This window comes from Prenolepis imparis, unplaced genomic scaffold, assembly GCF_030444845.1.
Source record: "Prenolepis imparis isolate NDT839.2.m4 unplaced genomic scaffold, iyPreImpa1.0 SCAF_9, whole genome shotgun sequence".
NCBI classification, from domain to species: domain Eukaryota; kingdom Metazoa; phylum Arthropoda; class Insecta; order Hymenoptera; family Formicidae; genus Prenolepis; species Prenolepis imparis.
Genome location: NW_028141167.1, coordinates 7,479,976 through 7,500,986, shown reverse-complemented (window position 1 = coordinate 7,500,986; position 21,011 = coordinate 7,479,976). Strand labels below are relative to the sequence as shown.

Here is a 21,011-nt window from a genome sequence, read left to right as displayed (position 1 = left end):
GCTTCGGAAAGGAATTTTTAGTTTTATATGTCAGACGCAGTAAGTAAAATACTTGCACAGTGACAGGAAACACGGTAGATTTTTGTCAAGATTAATGATGTAATGTCAATTATGATGTTAACGAGCGAATCGTGAATTTCAACAAACTGGTGTTCACGTATTACAAGTCGATTTTATTATTCTCTAAATATCTTGTGTTCAAATATAAAAAAATAAAACTCAAATATAATTTATATGGATTATAAATTAAAATGCATGACTAAAACATTTCAATCTTAAACTTTTCATAAATTTTTGATAATAAATTCAATATATATTTTTATATCTTTATATTATATAACTTTATCTTTTGTGATTTTTGAAATAATCAAATACACTTTAGATTATCTAGAATCTTCAAAAAATGTATTAAACATATAAAGAATTAACGAAAGCTACATATTACAACTCGCATTTTTTATAAAAAAGAAAGTTTTCCTATATATATAGTCCTTCGTTACTCTTATAAATTTTATTAGAATAAAAGAATGTTAGCAGTCGTATACGAAAGAAAAATTAGATTCCTTGCACGTGTCTTGAAATAACATAAAAGCAAGAATGACACACGTAGCTCCAGGCTACTATCGGCTCGAGACGTATGTCGGGAACGAACCCTGCGGAAAAGCACAACGTGCATGTTGGCTATTTTCGCGCCTGGGCTTTCCAGAACACCCAGCAGACCGCCACAACTGCATTCCGCTCGAGTATATGTTTAATACTTTTTTTTGTCACAACAGTGGCACGTCATTATTGGTATTTTAGACCTATAAATATCTAGACCACATCTCAATTAGGATACAATATTTTTAATTTATAATGTTAACATGAATATTGTTCTCTATCACTGTACGATGTTACGTAACCTTCTCCTTCAAGATATTCTTGGTTCTTTTTATGATAATTCATGTATTTAGTTCATTATATTAATACCGAGTTAATATAAATACAATAAATTTTAATATCCTTATTTTGCATATTTGTTGTGATGTAAAATATATTTTTAAATATATTTTAATATGTATGTATAAATTTAATATGAACAGATTTCAGTCTGAAAACTTTTTTATTTCAGAAACGGTGCATAATCATGAAGAAAATGAGCTTTTTTTTAAATTAAATAGTGTTCGAACTCTTGTAAAATTCTGAGTTGGAAATATGCTAACTTTCTTCAAGGACGACATTGAGCCGCATGTTTCAAGGTTTCATAAGAAGTACAAGTTCAAGGCGAGTTACGAAAACGGAAGTACGTTGGTGAGCGCCAGGAGCGAAGAACCAGCAAGGCTCGCGAAAGAAAGAACGAACAAATCGAGCGTACTTTGCCACATGATATTAGAATAACTGTAATCAATTGCGAGTTCGGTATCAATTGATAATATGTTAAGAGCGTTTGTATATTCTAGCAGGAGATAAGTAGAATTCGATATCAGTATTTAAATTGAAACCATGAAAGTATAATATATTATCCAAAGAAAAATACGTATAAAAAATGTATGCAAAACTTATGTAAAATCAAAAAGAGCATAGATATATGTACCTTTAATGTTCAAAATAGAAAAATCTAGAATAATACAAGAAATATCAGAACTTTAAATTTAGAATGTTATATAACAATAAATTATTAAGTAGCTGCTAAATATTAAAAACTCTCGATCAATTTATTCTTAACAGTCAAAAGAGAATATTGACGTCCTCGATAATTTACGTTAAAAACAGGCATGCTTTCGCCTTATCCTTATACAATATATAATATTGACCTCTGAAGTTGCATCTCATAATCTTTTAATATTAGTCGAGATGCGATAATCATACATTCGCGGATATGCGTTTCGAAAAGGTCATACAAGGCAAGAGGTTTCATTTAGCGGTCAAACTGCGAATTTCATGCAACTCGATATTAATTTGTCGATCGTGTGAAATACCAAAGGACGGACGATACCGAGAGATTAAATTTCGTACGTACGTTTTACCCCTGCAGAAAATTCCAAGAGTTATGAAATTTAAGTCAGATTTAAATAAATTAAATAAAAATAAAAAATCTCTATATCTTCAAATTATTAAGATAAAATTGACTGCAAATTAATAAAAAAAAAATGTATGGACTACTTGAATAAATTTGTAATATTTTGTAATATTTAATTCATGAATTAATAAATTTCATGAAACAATTATCTTCCAAGACTCATTACTGAGTATTATAATTACAAATCAATGTTAAAATCGCTCGATACGCAACAATTGTGAATGAAGAAGCAGGAAACGCACGCGAGGCATAAATAGCAATGAAAATTGCAAAGTGCAACGAGAAAGAACGACCGAAGATATAGCAATGCAACGACGAGCAAGTATGTTTCCCAATGGATTCGTTTGCACAAAAAAAAATTATAGTTTGTCGCGGCGGCGGTAGCGAATTATTTCGAGCTTCTACTCGTAAAAGCTATGACTAACCAGCCGCCGTCGTCGGCGTCGAGATTCTTCGAGATCGTAAATGAGTCATTTCTATGTCGTCGGGTTATTGCAAGCTTCCGCCGAGCTCGGTGAATGAACCGACACCTGCGAGACCGGTGAAAGATCGAGCGTATATCTTCTTAATAGCCAGTAGATCGAGCAAGGAAAATCGATAATTATGCGGGGTTGTTCGGTAAAATTAATAGAGATACTCTATGACCTCGACAAGGATTCTGGCATTCTTGCGCGAAATGCAACAACGGAAATAAATGTACTTCGGGCATAGAAAATTGATAATTACGTGCAAGCCGCCCAATAAACTTGTTGAAAAAAAAAAAAAAAAAAAACACTGCAATCTAATGTCACGCATTCTTTCGAATCGCGATATACGAGTAGATACGATAACAAGTGTGGTAAATTAATAATTATATAATACACAATGCACGCTAAAATCGCGAAGAGAGATACTTTAGCTTCGAATTTATATAATCTACTTAGAAAAAAGAAACTTTGCTTTTATCGAGGTGTTTTTTAAATCATGCATGGAATATTAAAAATATCCGATACTTGTTAAGTGTGAAAAATCGATAATTATGATGCACAATGTGCCTCTCAAAATTGACAGTTATCTTATTAATATATTTTCTATCCAAGAATCTTTATTTAATACACACACAACGACACGTGTGACAGATTAAATTTCACGCTACTTAAATTTTGTACAAACTGTTTTTTGTCATGTGATTAATTTGCTAGCAAGTATTATTAATCGGAAATATTTAGGCGTAACATATCGGCAAAATTTACTAACGTAATAGAACAAGATTGCGCAAAGTTCACCAAGTGTTATATTAAACACATTAAGAAGTCTTTGAACGCGTTATATTGTATTTATGTTTTACGGTACTTTTTGAATAACATATACGCGATTATTCCGTTTCATATAAAACATATGAAATAAAACATGTTCTAAGTGGTAGGTATATGCAACTTAGCGGTGTCATCCTGCCGTTTTGATAAATACGACTTTGGCGCGATTTAAATGCGAGGTATCATTCATTAGAAATCGCGATTCACCACAAAGGCAGGGATATTTCAATGTCATCATTCTACTTTCATTATCGCATATAATGGAAAATAACCATAAAGTGCATAGAACCCTAGACATTAAATGTGTGCTTTGTATCGCAAGTACGATTCTTAATCTTCTTAGGTTCGAGTAAGCTTTATAGCTGAAAACTCGTAAGCGGGTTTAGTTGATCCTAGTGACGGTTTGATAAAATACGCGAGGTAACCAATTGCGGAAGTGCGAAGGTTGAACATAAAGTTTCGGAGACAATAAAGACTGATGTGCGCGAAGTAATAACGGTGCAAGATTAATGTTGTAGATCGTATCGAAACAGGATTGTTGTTAAGATGCTCGCGCTTCTCTAGCTACCTCGTAGATGTATTATATCTTTCGAAAAAATGTTCAAACAGCTTTATATGATTGCAAAATCAATCTCATCGGAAATAGACAATTTTTCTCTGCACGCAATAAGATAATTTATAAACATTTGACTTAAATTTGGTTAAAACTATGATTCTCGCGAATTTCAAGAAATATAAGATTTTTCGCCTTCGTCGAAACCGAGATATATTATTCCTCCAATTTTTCAGAGGGTGATAATTTATTTGAATTACCGAACGAAATAAAAGCGGCAACGTTTCAACTTAAGAGCTGTTTTGATCTTCTCGCGAGCATCATCCGTTATTAATACCTGCTCGATAGCTTCCGGCGACATTCTCACGTGGCAATGATATGACAGTAGACTCGTTAGATAACGCTTGAGTTCCTGCGAGATTAACTAACGTCTACGATAGCTAGAAATTGGCCAAAGGATTCGCTGTCAATTACTGATGCTGAAGAAAATCACGCGATAAAATTCCTATCGCACATGAAAAATGTATTTTCGAAAAAATTTAAGTATGCTGATATTTATTATTAAATCATCAAATTCAAACGCTATATAATCGTGCCTATTACACAGGATAATGGGAGATCATTATATATATAATTTAAATTTATATTATTATAATTTAGTAAGAATGCAGAATTTGCTACGACTAATGTCCCTTTAATTTTCAGAAAATATTCTATTGATGATATTATTTTTTTTCAACAAATAGATTTTAAATTTTCATTTTTGTATATCGTATATATGTCCAAAAAAATCAAAATTTGTCTTAAATTTTACAACAAAAGTGACTGTCTCATTTTTATTGAAATTGCAGAAATCTTGTATTAACTTTAACTTGTTCACTCTAATATTAAAAATATATAATATTGATAATAGTTTTGCAGAAGTTATAACAAAATCACGATTTGTCCATCGGCCCAGCGACCTAGACCGACTGGAGCGACGAGTTCACACGAGACCTTCACCTCGGCCTTGAAGAGCACCGACCGTTCTAGCAAAGGTGAACCAGACGGACGAATGGTGTGCCTTTAACAGCATGAGTAGTCCGCCCGGTCCGCGGTAAGTATAATGCGTGATTTCCACGCTTATGTAAGCTCGAACGTTTTCTTGCAGACACGTCATACGTGTCGCTAATGCTATAGTCTTGCCACCGTTTCATCCGTTCATCTGATGCCGCGACACGTTAATGTAAAACGATATTAGACACGGTTCCTTCATACTTGTAGCATTTTTCTTATTATATCATGCTTCAATTAGAAATGCTTTTTTCCCACCGCATTTCACATCAAATTTTCCAATGAATAAAATATATTTTTCTTTACGTGAAAAGTTACAGCAATATATGCGATAAATGTCTTTTTTCTTTTAAATAAATGTACATTTAAAATCGTAATGTGTATGTGAAAATATAAAATTTTATTTTATCTCGTTTAAAATAATTGCAAAAAAAATCTTGAGAATATTTTTTTTCTCGACTACATTTAATTACTCAGCTATTAATAGCATTAATTGCATGATAATGCAGAAAAAGATAGCCATAAACCAATGAGCCAATTTCTAACGGACATTAATCAAAAGGATGATTCACGGGTCAGCAAGCAATTATTAAAGTGATCTTTATTAAAGCGATCGTGCAAACAGCCATCACACTTTCTAACCATGCGTCTTTTTTTTTGCGCTGTGTACATCCGTTTTATTTCTGAAAACTCCAATTTAATGGTCATCAGTCATCAGTCATTTTATAGTGCAATTTTACTATTATAGAGAGACCACCCGCGAAACAAACCGGACAAACAGGTCGAAAGGGAACTCAATCGAATTTAGTGTAATTAGCGGTAATTAACGATGTGAGTAAATGATTTGTCGAGATACTTGATTCACACAAGGATTTTACGAGTAACAATTTGTAATTTTCGGTATTATGCATCGTAATTTAAAAATATAAAGAAGTATTACATAGTTCTAAAGTATATAAGAAAAAAAGACATTCTTGCTTTTTAACAAGAACTTTCTAAAATATAATAAATATCTTTAAAAAAAAATCAGTAATTCTCTATTATTATAAGTAATCTATTTAGATCGAATTTTCCGCAATGCTTTTAAAGAGATTATATCTCACGATTAGAACGATTTTATTTTACGATTTAGTTAACGAAAACCTCTGCTGAAGTCGTCTCTCGCGTTTTCTATTGTTTCTCGCGATATTATCAAATCGCCGAGCACGTGTTCTCGCTAATAACAACCGAGCCGAATTGTAGAAGAAACGACGTGACGCATCGCGCCTTTCCATGGTAAATTGTGTTTCGATTTGCATCTTTTCTCACTATTGTATGTATCTTCCCACGAGAGAGGCGTAAGTGCAACCACGCCGAACGCGACAACGTCGACTGCAACATTATCCTCTACGTGCCCGACCGGCATCTTTACGTCGAAGATGTTTCCTTCTACGTAACGCAATCGGTAATATTATCTTACACTGGAAACGATATTCTAAATGCCTGGATTTGCTTGGAATATTTTCAGTGCATCAAACTTTATTTTTTAAACACCGCTTTTCCGCGAAAAATTTGAATCTCGAAAATTTTGTCTCGAAATTAACGACACCTGTTTCTGAAAACAACATCCTCCATTAATTGATCTCGTTCGGACACGCAACGATCAATTTTCGTAATTCGCAGTGAGGTGTAGAGGCCAGAAGTACCGCGAAAGCAGTCACACCCAACTGCGACTAAAGTGACGTTAAGTGGGCCTTCGCGTTTTAACATTATTGGCCTCTGCACGTTAGCGCGTTGGCCGTGCCGGATAACTTGTTCCAGCCGCACTATGCATATATGTCTGTCATGTTTATGTAATCGTATAATGAGACGTGGGCGAGGTCGACTGATCCGTTCTTCCCCATTTGCGTTCCTCAAGCAGACATGGAAGAATCTACCGAGAAAGCGAAAGAATCGGGAACTCTTATTTTTCGTGACAGAAACTTTATACGAATCTAAAATTCAGTCCTCTTTCATGTCCTTCGAACTGTATATATTTTTTAGAGATAATTTAAAATTAATTTAGAATAAAAACGAATCGATTCTATAATAGAATTTGGATAATAGTTCAATTTAAAGTAAATTTTTAGTATTAATTGTAAGCACTATTTTATGCTATGAGCTTTTCATACATCTCTGTAGTTAAATGTCAAATTAAAATTAAAAAATTAAAATTAAAATTTTAAATTCGAATGTTAGATCAAATATCTTAAAACTCGACTATGCAGTTCTCGCACTGAATGGCCAATCCTTCCGTCTTAATCCCGATGGACAATGGATCACGAAGCGAACAATCACGAAGCACAACGAAAGTGGACGAGGGTGAATGACCGTAGCGGACAATCCGCGCTCGCGGATATAAAACGTTCCGGGCGATTTCCTCATTTGTTGTTGGTGTTTGATTCGCTGTGACGATTGCACAAGGGTCCGGTACAAGAAGAAGAAAGCCTCAAGGCGAGACAGAAAATACGTGGGTGGTTTTCGAGCGAAAGAAGGCTCGATGGTTTCGCAAACGAAGAAGGTTCCTTTGTCGCAACACGTGTCGTGTCTTGTCGAGCGAGTGTCAACTTCCTCTACGGGAGGAACAGATCTCTATTCCTTTATCATTCCAACAAACTTTTATTTTCTATTGATTATCAATGGTAAAGTATTGTTATCGATAAATAAAAAAAGAATTGTCATTCGACCTAAGATCTATAACTCGAAAGATTCCTATCTCGATAAAAGCAGAAATTTTATTTATTTATTAAATATAATTATTTATGAAATAGAACTGCATTAGTGTAAACTGTAATAAGCGTGTTACATATCGGCGCGAATGTATGCTCTTCGGAATTATCGCGCTGCAATTAGAGTTATGACCGACGATTTATCTACAACCAGCATCTCGCCAGAAACAAATTACCGCGAACACATTCTATGATCGTTTATCACACCGTTAAGAAATCTGTCGACCAAGCCTACGTACATCAGTTTCCATTGGAACGTCGATCGACTACTATATATTATATACGCGAAATCCACTTTCCTGAAATTATGCCACGCCCAATAAAGAAATGAAATCGTGCTACATATGTATATCATCGTTTGATAAAAATACTGATCCATCACGAAAAGCGAACAGACGAAAAATGTGTACTTTCTTGGAGACATTGTTAACTTTATAAAGAATGTTTAAGATTTTATTTTCGCTCGCATTGCCCGTGTTTAAATAGGGAATTGATAAAAATTGTATATCTATTTCTAGTTAAAAGCTTAATTATAGTCGAAAAGATTTTTAATTTTCAATTTTACAACTCAGAAGCTATTCTTGCCTTAATACTGAAAATATAAGCATTCTTAATTTTTTCTTTAGTCTCTAGTAATCGAGAAAAAGAGAGTATACCTGGAAAATATCCCGTACATATGTATAATATCACAATCGCGAGAACAATTAAAAAGTTCGCGCACCAGCCGCGAATGAACTTGGAATGCAATTAAAGGAAATTTAACGAACCTTTTATCGTTATCCGGAGTTGCCGTTCAGAAAATTAGTCGGACACGCTCAAGGAAGCTCATCGTTTCCGCGAGGTCTTAATCTCTTTCTGCCACGAAATCGAAGAATTCGCCACGGCGATCTCTCTTCTCGTAGATCGTTTTACGTTTATATGCATTTATACGCCGTTGAATTTATGTTCAGCGCGCGAGAGATAAGAGTAATTAGGACAATTGAGCGTTCCATTCGCGGATGTACACAATGACGCTCTCGTTGAGTAAACAAAAGGCAAAGAAATTTGCAATCGATGTCGTAATACCGTGTACTATACACATTTGAAATTATATTTTGTAATTAGAATTTTATATTAACATTAGATGAAAAAGATAATTTTTTTTCGTACATGCATAACGTAAATGTTTGTAAAAACGGTCTCTAGCTTCCTTCCTAGCTAATCGTACCGAAACATGTTAGCGCGTGCGGCCTCGCACGCGTTGAAATTATGCGCCGTTGAATTATGAATGGCACGGGATAATGGAAATAATTAACGGCGTCCAATTTGCAGATACTAATGAAGAGTCGGCGAGACGCGGTTTCCTGCTCGCATAAATGCGCATATCTAGCCGTCGGGAGAATTTTCGGCCGCGCCGCACAAGATGCACTTATAACAAAGTCGTCTCTCGCAATTACCGACGTCGACTCTGCCCACTACTACTTGCTCCTTCGCGTAGCGAATTCGCACGCCATACGGTTCGATCGTGCGGTTCGCGGTTAATATACGAGCGGGAAAGGTGAATTTCGATTTCACCGGGTCGACGACGTGATCGTCAGTCGCGGGCGGGCAAAGAAAATTAACGGTAACGCGCGAATAACTGTTATTATATTTTCCGGAAGATGTGTCTATTAAGAGAATCCCACGTTCGATCCTTCGGTTAAACGCCAAAAAAATGAGAGCGTTACACAAAAAAATAAGATATACTGTTAAAATTTATCCAAATAAATAAGTTAAATATTGAAGTATAATTTTTAGGAAAAGATATCACTCGTCGATCTAGAGAGAATTTTCTCTTAGAATTTATCCTGAAAATCACGATAATTGTGGGACAATATGGTATGGAAAAAATTTTATGAGAATTTCTCTGATTAATATTTATCACAATAAAAATAATATCTATTATAATAAAATATAAAATATGTTTGATTAATTTTCTTAACTATGCAGTTTAGTAAAATTAATCAAACATGTTTTATATTTTATTGTGATAGATATTATTATTTTTATTGTGATAAATATTAATCAGAAAAATTTTCATAAAATTCTTTCCATGCCATATTGTCTCACGATTACCATGATTTTCAAGATATAAATTTTAAGAGAAAATTCTCTCAATATACTTTTGTTTTTTCATATTTATTTAAAAAAAGAATATATTTCTAATATATATTAAATTCAGCTTTCTCCTCAGCTGTTAAAAGCAGCATGAAATATATGAAACCGCATTGAAAAGGATAATATGTAAGCAGATCCGCGAGAGAGATATGAGATTTATAGCAACATATGAGCGATTTGTGCGTATATATAAATATTCTCATAAATATCCCCGAGAAATATGATAATTCGTGATAGCAGGTGACTTTTCGCGCGGAACCGTTTCTCGCGGAACGAATTCCTGGCATGGAATCCTCGATCCAGCGAAACATGAAATGTGCGATGCACCTTCATCGACCCACCTATCGTGGGAATCTATCACGCGAATCGAACCCGACTCCCACTGGCTCGTACGCACACCGTTAATCCGCGTGTCGAAGGTCTGAATGCAAGAATCAAGCAAGTAATACTGGCTGTTGCCGCTGATACTTTTTAACCCGCTTCTCGCTACAGGTTTCTCATATCGATGAATCAGACTGTCTATTCATTAAGCATTGAATGCTAAATAACTTTGCGCAAAGAAAGAACACGTGTTTGTTATAGCGATTTGCATTTTCCTACAACATGTTTCGACAGCATACGTTTGTTTCAATAGAATTTCACTTCGATTTTTTTGCTTATCTGGTTATATTGATAATAATAATTATTAGTGTAATACTGACATATAACCTGTCAGCGATAACAATTAAGTTGCGAAAGAAGTCATAAATCTCGCTGAAAATTTGATTTGAGATCTTCTAAAAAAAATAGATCTCCATCAAATTCTAATTGCAATTCTACCGCAATTCGTTCGCTGTTATATTAATCAAACCGGCTTCATCAATAGAATTCCGTTATAATTAACTCGTGTAACAGATCGTTCGTTCGATCAACGTTTAATTAATTAATCGATAGTTTCGCGCCATTTTTGCGCTATATCACGATTATTAATATCAATCAGAGAAGAAACATAAACTCACCACTTTGCAGACAAATAACAATGACCACCATACATGCATCGCAAATATTAATCACACTGAGTGGCACTCACCTGAAACAAAAAGAAAATGATATTCATTAATTTTATAGCGGAAATATCTTTCTGAATAATTTTTCGCGCCCATTATTGCATGTCATTCTTCTCTCCCTTTTGTATTATAATTCTCCAATAATAAAAACGACTGTTGCAGGAAGCGTGCGTTAATAGCGAAATGTCGCCGCGAAACTCGCGCGATTAATGCTTCCGCCGCAATTGATGGTCGACGAGATATCGATCTGTGATATCCGCGGCCTCGTAGCGCGCAGTAGAAGATAAATTCCAAAGTTACCACAAAGCTACCTCGAACCGACGATTATATCCTAGCGACTCTTCCTACTCGGCTACACACGCTATATATTATAATATATACATACATATATCGCGTGAGCACGCAAGCCGCAAAACAGAATTCACGGGGGCGGTCGCGTGCGCACTTCGTTATATGTTAAACTTCACGGTGAAGATCGCGGGCGATAGAAGAAACGTTCAAGCGAGCTCCTTCGCACGAGAATCGTCTCGCTATCTACCCTACATTTTGCATCCGTCATGAATACTCAGCATTTAACGGTGATGTTATACTCGTTACGCTGAAAAATCGCGTTAAATGCAGCACGTCGATTTAAGACTCGTGCTTCTCGGAAAGAACTTCCTCTTTTTAAAATCACATTAATTAATTAAAATAGCTGAAATATCTTCGCGTAAATATGAATTAAAAAGATGAATGAACATTTAAGATTTCAATAGAAATGGAGATTAAAAAGGCTCTATAATAATATCTATACATCATGAGAGAAATTCCATTTTCTTTTTGATCGATTAAAAATACAATTAAAAAGAAATTTATTTGGATTTTTTTTTCGATGTAAATAGATATTTCAAAGGCGTCTCAATTATCGGCATGCGAATCCTGAAATAATTCAGATTATCGAAAGAAAAATTTAATGAATCAACCTTTCATTTCACCCAAGATTGAGAATACGAAATATCATATCATTACTTGTAATTTGTTAATCAGCATATAATATTTTATTGCGTGAAAGGCCGAGAATTACGAAAAGCACACACTTATCTCATTACATACATATGCAGGAAATTTAAAGAGAGCAATTTCTATAATAATAAATAATATGTTTTAATACATTATTATATTATATAATTATACTATATCGTATAGTTACAGATTTTCGATATTAATGACAGTGATGCTAACATATTATAATTGTCGGTGCAATTATGCGTTTTGCAACGTAAACAAACTTAATTAACTGCCTTATGATTCATCATTGAGCTGGATTTCATCGTAAGTACTTTTTTATTTTCGACTTAAATGAAATATGTGAAACACACAAACAACGATGATACCTGAATAACGGATTATTTTTTAATTACGACGAACACGAGCGAATTGCACTTTACAATCCGGTCTGAAAGGGAAAGCCAGCTGCGTTTTTTCAATGAACCGTAAAAAGCAATCCGAGAACAATGCATGATGCAAATACACCGGAGATCTCTCCTTTCGTGCACGTGGCCGGAAGGAGAGAGAGAGAGAGAGAGGCGAGAGCAAACACGTAGTTCGCATTCTACCAATGTGCGAAACGCACATTGACCTAGGCCATGAGTTATGCATTAGTGCAACAACATAATGAACGGACATAAATCCGCTCAAGTGTTATCACATAAAAAAATATTCTCCATTCATCGAGAAAAATATCGACAGATTAAACTTAACAAAATCAAGTTATACACGAATCTATATTTTGAAATGGAAAATGCGATTTTTCTTATACTTTAAAATCGATATTCTGGATATAATTAAAATGCGCTCGTTCATCTTCAGCCTTCCGGATTTTCTCACGATTTTTGCGTCTCCGTGAGACGCTTCTCTCGCGCTTGGATCTAACAAGAGTACGCAGTCTCTCGTTGAAAAATACTGATAAGCAGTCTCAACAATGTTCTATTGTGAAAAGCGTGTTAGTTAGGTAATATACGAGAAAACGTCTTTTTCAGTTTAAAGTGCTCTGCGCCTGGCATAATTAAGCCTATGGCTAATCACCGAGAATAGCGCAGGCTTAATTGGAAGAAGTTGGCCGAGGTGATATTTCGCATCTCGCGCAGCTTTCTCACTATAAATATACCATAATGCGGTCAGTCGCATTGTTAATTGTAATCAGGGAAAGAATATCAATTTAAATATTACCACGATAAATTAATCATATAAGAAACAAAGCATGCACTTTTATTATGCGAAATTCTTTTAAAAAATAAATAATTTATAAAATAAAGAAATAGCCCCCTCCCTTCTAAAGAAAAAAAAAAGAAAAATATAATATCCGGTTACACAATTAACTTGGAATTAACTTCTACAAAATTATCCTCGACCCTTCTCGACAGCTTCTTTTTATTAGCTGTGACTTAATTTTTTATAGTGTCAGCTTTTTTCGTGATGGGGGAATATCTTGTCTTATATCGTAATCGTGGTAGAATTACGCGGGATTTTAGACAAACTAATTTGTATGCCGTAAGAGAGAGAGAGAGAGAGTGAGTGAAACATTACGAAGGTAAGAGGTTAATGACGCGATTTGACGGGTGATGGTAGACAAGGTGATTGCGGAATTCGCCGCGACGAATTTTGATCTGCCGCGCCTTCCGTCCGGTGTGCGCAGGCCTTACGGGGGCATCAGACCGGCGGAATGCCATTAAGTCTTCGTCTCGAGTACACCGGAGAATCATTTTTCTCTTTTTCTTTCTCTTTTTCTCTCTCCCCCTCTCTCACAGTTTTTCAGCTGCCGAGCGATTACGTATCGCGCAACACGATCGAGTTCCCTGGAACGATCGATGGCAGAGGACTTTCAACCACGCGTAAACGGTATTAACCTCTGGAGACTTTAGTACTTTTCGCCGAACGTGTGCATATACTCTCTGCATTTATGGCAACTCGACTGCAAATAAAGCAACGAGCGCTAGACGAAGCAAACGTGCTACGAATGGTAAAATTATCGCGGAAATTACAATTCCGTGCTTCAAATCGTAAAAGTACTATGCTGATTGGATGATAAGGCTGGACGAAGATGATATTACGTCGATATTACTCTTACGAAACTTGGTTTCTATTTAAATCGTTATCTCGAAATCTATTATATTTGTATCATCGATTTAATAGAATAATAAAATTTAATTTAATGTAATAATTTAATAATTTAATAATTAATATAATAATTTAATACTTAGGATCATGTTTGTGAATTTAGTTCATGCGTAAATAATTGCGATAAAATAATTTACAGCTCACATTGATTAGAAATCGGTGTGAATAAAAATAGAACAGTGCGAGATTAAATCGCCAATGTTTGTAATAATATGTACTTACATAAATAATTATATGTTATTATTGTATTGTGATCATCTTCGAAATTTAAGAACAATAAATCTAATTTTTAAATTTTTTACAGATTTGACAAGTATTAGCATTTCGTTGCTCGAAAGTAATAATCGATTAGGATTAGAATATTAAGGCCGACATGTTTCATTTCAGATTTTCACCTTGCTAGCACGTTATAGCATAATATACTTACAAGTAATTATAGGTCATTCGCTCGAGTTTATTTAACGGCATGCGATTCATTAGAACAAATTTCTCGTTTCCTCTACCGAGATTATTAACGTCTCTCTGAACATTTTATCGTACTTATTACAAATATAAACGCAAAATATCATTGTGCAATAATTGTGCGATTCGAATTCAATATAGTGATATGTATTTATCTATATGTCGATCTTTCTTAATTACAACTGCAATGTACATTAAATATGTAAATATTGTGCTCAGATATGATCAAAAACAAAAAAATTAAGTTTGAAATTTAAAAAGACATAATTGTGTGTACATGTGGCAAACATATAATAAAATTCCATTTTTTTTTTAATCTAAAGATATGAAAGTAATTTATGTGTATATGTGTGTATGAGCTTAAGGATTAATCTCTCATTTTATCAAATATAATATCTTCCTATTATAAACTATGATAATGATATTAGACATACCTAGATCAGACTGTTCATATTTTGCGAGCATTGCGATTACCATTATGAAGCTCCTACTCGATTCGGAATCGTTCGCACTAATCACCAAAAATGACAATCTACGGGTATGATTTAAAATTTTCGCGGAAGTCACAAGATCGAGGAATCTCAATATTATACGATATTGAGAAGCCGAAAAAGATTAACGGAATGAGGCGATTCTGAGTGTTGCGAACTCTCGATATATAAGCTGAATCACCAATTTAGGACACTATGTATGTAGGCACGTATTGCCTTCGTCATGAACAGGTCGAGCGTAATTCATGTTGCCGTGTTAAGGTCAATTTCACACAAGCCTACAAAAAAGAGTTGACCTTTATTTTATTTTTATCACATAATAAAATATGTCAAAATATATATCGAGAAAAAATTTTCCCAATATTACAAATTCTGGCATAAATAGTCTGTTACTTAGAATCACGTTTCACTTTATAGCAGTTTGCGAATTTGACGCAAGAATATAATAAATTTATGCGATGACATCATAATGTTTGACAAGCAAGAGCAATGTAGGAATGATTCACTGATTATCGAATGTGCTTTTTCTATTAATTTATATCTTGTTCGAAACCTTTTCCTTTTACAACATAGGTATTTCGTTTCTCACGTTAATTTTTATTTTCTAACGCATATTTTTTATTGAATTTTCCAGAATGTACTATGGTAACCAAGACCAACAATTTTTTTACTTCTTCCACAATAAAGACAACACAATATACATAAAAACTAAATATTCACGGAGTTGTCTGATACTTCACTGGGACAGAAAGGATCGAGAGAACGAACACTCGGAAAAGCTCAGCAAATAAACAATCGCGAGATTTTCTTTTTTTTTTTTTTCGTCAAACGTAAACGCGCATTTGACCGGCGAATCACACGATAAGACTTTGATTACCATACATGCGCGCGTGCTCGCGAAGGTTAGAGAAAACTCCGGAACCCCGTTCGCGCGTCCTTGACTTTTGCGTGGAAGACACGTAACTGGCTCGCGAACTCGAATTCAGGATCGGGACAGAACCGAGATTCGTTCTACGGCTGCGTGAAGCCGAGTGCAAGCCTGCGAGTGCGATGAATCATACCCCTCTTTTCTTTCCTCTCGAGTCGACGCACAGCTGTCCCTCCCTACCCTCTTTCTTCCGTTGCATCTTTCTCCGCCCTCGCGAACGAGAAATAATATTACGGATGTCGCGACAACAGTTGTCAAGGTAATTCCGGGAAAGGATCGTGGCATCGAGAATCTATTTTCAGTCATGGGGTTCAATTATGAAAGGTGCAACAAATGGATTGGATACTTAAAAATAATTTAATTCTTAATAAATATATATGTAATCAAACTCTATTTTTAGAAATGTTTTGCTTTAAAAAAAATCTTTGATTTGTTAATTATAATCTGCTACATCTCGTACATTTAAACAAATTATACATTTAAACGCAATACAATATTGTGAAATATTGAAAAATTAGTAAAAGATATTGAAAGAGATAATTAGAAAGAATCCAGAGAAGAGTAGAATCTTGAAGCGAATCAATTTAGTCAACAATTCTTGAGAAAATGCAACATACGAAACTCGCACGCGCCTAGCCTCCAGAAAGTGGCAATGTTGCTAAATAGCAAAGAAAGAACAAGAAAGATACGAAGATGGTAAAAGGTACATGGATTGCATTCTGTCTATATAATTAGATATTTCGTTTTTGGTTAAAAAAGAGAGTTCGAAACGATGCGTGATGACATTAAATAGGCAATATGCCAACGACAATGAGTCAAGTATGCAAGATCTATATGTGTTAACACTCTTGATGAATCTTACTTCTATTTCTGTTGTGTAGCACACACCTGATAGAATCAATTAGAATATTCATCTACATGAAAAATCAAGTTGAATTCAGCAAAAGCACAAGTATGCCTCGAATATGTAAATCGCCGTTTATATATGTAATTCCTCAACTTGATTAAAAAATTTATTGAATATCGAAATATTCTTCAGAATCTAATTATAATAATAAAATTTACTTCTTATATTTAAATTCCAAGTAAAAATTATAATTTTATATAATTTACTTCTTATATTTAAATTCAAGTAAAAATTATAATTGTATATAATTTAAATCTATGGTTTATTAAAATATTTTATATTAGCCAAGAGAGACATTCGACTATATTTCTACGAAGAAACAAATTTACATCGAGTCAAAGAATTTACAGAAGAAATTTTATTATTATTGTTCGTGAGTAGCTGATATATCAGGATGATTCGTGATTCGTTTATCCGACTATGTCGAAGAGCGGACGAACGGAAAGCTTTAGCCACGCGAAGCTATCGCGATAAAAACAGGAATGTCCTGTCTGTCTGTGGTATCAGAAAAGAAAGTAAAAATTCGCGCGTAATTACCATGCTCGCGAGCATAACTCACGATCTCAAACCGCACAAGCGTACCACATGCCGCGCAAGCGAAAGAACGATGGAGACTTTCACAGACGGGATTGCTTGACGGAGCGAACAACAAATGACCGATGGTACCTGGCATGTGCATAGAAATCGGACGAACGAGGGTTGGTCGGATACGTCGTGCGATCGCGCGGCGCCTTTAACGCACGGACGTGTGAAAACGTGATTACGAGAGATTTCTCGCGTTAGCATCAAGCTAAGAAAGAGAGAGAAATAAAAAAAGGAGAGAGACTTTCCTCCGAAGCGATTTCTAACGTCGGATGTATATATAAACGACGACGACACGAGAGATCGTTGCTCCTACTTTGCATAGTGACGCAGCGTGAAACTTCTTTGTTATTTCCAAGTAAATCGAATATGAAAAGTTAAATTAAAAAAGAAACTTATACTTTGGAATTGTCAAATAAGCGTCAATCTATAACAAAAATACATAACGCGATATGTATTAGAAAATGGCATTTGCATTATTTTAGATTACGTTCATATGAATTCGAAACTTTGCTTCGTGATATTGGAGCATAAAATTATTTGGAGACGTTCAAAGAGCAAATAATGAAATTTAAGTTAATGATAATGTATAGGATGTCTATAATGTAAATGGCTTCATTTATCAAAAGGATTTAATAAGTCAGTTCCATGATTTACGCGCTAATACTAATGGTTAAAACGAAAGAAAAATCAGAAAATTCTACAAGAAGATACATTTATCATGCAGCAAAATGTCATTCGAAAGAAATTATTGCAAGATAAAGACGATGACGAAAATACAAGTTTGAAATCACTTGAAGAAAAAAAAAAGAAAAAGCAATTATTAAAGTAAATAAAGTACATTTACTAAAGGGATCGTTATGACATACGAATGTAACTATATTAATAAAAATAAAAAAAGTTGACGCGAAGTGGAATAAAAAATTGGAACATACATAGATATTAGATATGTAATCAGCATGTAAAAAGAAAATTTGCGATACCTATTTTATTTATGTATATAAAAAAATTTCAGGTTTATTAATAAATTATTAAAGATTATTCCGGAAGGCAATCTGAGATCCGAAAGGACTTATATAAAAAGAAAATGAAAAGAGGAACAGAAAAAATTCGAGACTTTATGTAGTAAGCGTGTGTAAATATAAGGCGCGCGAAACCGCGAATTAAGCAATAATCGCGATGCATTCTCGTATGTAACGCAAATAACGTATTTCCGATTCCATAAGCGAGCGTTGTAACTGAGAATTGAGGAAGAAGTATCGATCGATCGATCGATTTTATCGATTAAATTATATATAATTACATAAGCCAGGCTGGAATATTATCTCTAGATAGAGAGATTCGATCGTTTCTTTTGTGTATTCGATTACTCGTCGTGCTTGAGGAACGACAACTTCTCAGCGGGAAACGCTGACCGAAAACTACTGTCCGGTTGATGATTACGTAACGGTGTTAAAATAATTAGTGCGTATTACGTAGCGTTGCGCTACGCGCGACCGTAATTGGTAGAGTCTGCACGTCGACAAGCGAGAATACGATCACGATGCAGTACTGGATGTAGGGTGTATAAAATGTAAATTTTCTCGCTACATATCCTCTCGTTAGTTTCCTATCTCGATCCGGCCGCGATTTAACGTTTTCTCTCATTTGATAAATCCTAATTTATTCCCCAGTAGCGCGATGAAATTGTTTATTAATATAAACGAAGAAGCAAGCAAAAAATAATGACGGTACATCTAAATATTTTATAAAAATGTGATCTTTCCTTACAAATAAATTATTCAATTAGGAATCCATTATTCAATTTATTATTTATTATAATTAAAGAAGTAAAATATGATTATGCAATATATGCGATATCGAGAAATAAGAAAATAATGACAAGATTGGAGATGGACAAGCAATATACTTGATTAGAGATTTCCATGACGCGATTATATCGGGCAAAACTACGTTAAAAAAATAAAAAAAATAAAAAAAAAAAACATACATTATATTAGTATATCCAAGGCGACGAGATTCGAGTAGTGAGTCATCATGTATAATATCGATTCACCTACATTGAGGAATCCGCGTGCGAGCATACGTTCTAGAGACTTGTACACGACGAGGATGAGGACGACGAGGAGACACGAGACGGACGATTCATTATTCGAACCGACCACGAGCACTTCCCGCTGCCGATTCGGCTCGTAGTCGGCAAATGTCGACCAATTTAAAACGTTCCACATCGTTTCCTGTTTATTACACGTCCCTAATGTCGGAACGATCAATGGCTACGTGACCCTGACTCGGAAAATATCACGCGAAATCACGCGCTCATTACCTATAAATTAGCCTTCTGCTTCGTGAAAATTAGGTGAATAATTTGTCACCGGTGTGTCTACTTTAGCAATAAGAGAGTCACATGATAACCATTGCCTGTGCAGATGTATGTATATGTAATGTCTTATGTGTATACATGTATATGACATCCTTTAAGCCTTGAATGAAGTAATGTATGACGCTGAAATAGAGTTATAAAAGCTTGCCAAAAGAAGTAGCCATGCCATTATTTTGTTTAAAGCCGAGAATCACTACCTCGATTTAAGTAAAGATAGATTCAAGAGAGAGAGCACATGTTGCATACGCGATATATGTATATATATACGTAAGATTAAAAAGGATTAGAATAAAACCAATACATTTGTAACGCGGATGTCTATACACGTAACTATTATTATAAATTGCCTTTTGAAAGTACATGACATGGGAATTCGACATTGAGGGATTAGCAATAGAAAGCAGCGCGCACGATGAAATTATCAAAGCCAGAAATAAATGATCGGATTTTGAAATGTGGCTTCGTAAATCGGGGCGAACGACAATGCTGTACCGTTACCGAGGGAAGGCAGTCATATGGGTGTTACGAGAATAAATAACTGCAACCTACTTAAGCGCCTTGGTTACACAGTGAGCTACTCGTACGCCAAAGAGCTCTATCAATCTGAAACACGGACACGAAACGCGGTGCCTCGAATGATCGACTCAACAGACTTGTACTGTCCCGATGAAAGAGATGAAACTGGCTACCCGATATAATGAACCGTCGTAACTACGAAGCTCTCGATCGAAGTTCGTCGTTATGAATGGATGATTCATAAACTAATCTTTAACTTAATCGCTGAAATATATTATCTCGTTGTTTCTATCACGATTACAAATTATTCTTAAATAATTGCACAAATATTAATTTTGTTAATTAATGTTTAAAGCCTTTTTAAACGATCCATAGTTAAATCGCAAAAAAATTCAAGACAAAAATCTATCTACAAATTTTATGTAATGTTTGTATTCTAATGTATGTGCGTATATTATATGTATTTACTTCTTCTGGATTATTTTTTTTTGTATTATGCGACACATAAAATTATAAATATTTATTGCAAATTAAAATGTCTAAGATCATAAATATTCGCAGAGAGAAAATAATGATATGAAAATTATTTATACGTTGTACTTATTTTAATGTACGTTCAAAATGTTGCATTATATTTTTGCAAGAACTTTGCATTCAAATAAAGGTCGGTACGCAAAGTTGACATTGGCATTATTTT

At 34.5% G+C, this 21,011-nt stretch overlaps 1 protein-coding gene across 19 annotated transcripts in view; it reads right to left on the bottom strand.

The window, feature by feature from the left end:
• Window positions 1-21,011, bottom strand: part of LOC145940340 (uncharacterized) — a 149,879-nt gene that overhangs the window by 125,266 nt on the left and 3,602 nt on the right. For 3 of the 19 annotated variants that reach the window (XM_083045365.1, XM_083045376.1, XM_083045388.1), the window contains exon 1: window positions 10,842-10,887. The exons of 9 other annotated variants lie outside the window; for them this stretch is intronic. In XM_083045365.1, coding sequence (XP_082901491.1) covers window positions 10,842-10,872 — 31 coding nt within the window. In that variant the 5' untranslated portion in view covers window positions 10,873-10,887. Of the gene's footprint in view, window positions 1-10,841; window positions 10,888-14,941; window positions 16,019-21,011 lie in introns of those variants that run through there. 7 more of the 19 variants (XM_083045353.1, XM_083045369.1, XM_083045364.1 and 4 more) reach the window with 4 other exon arrangements.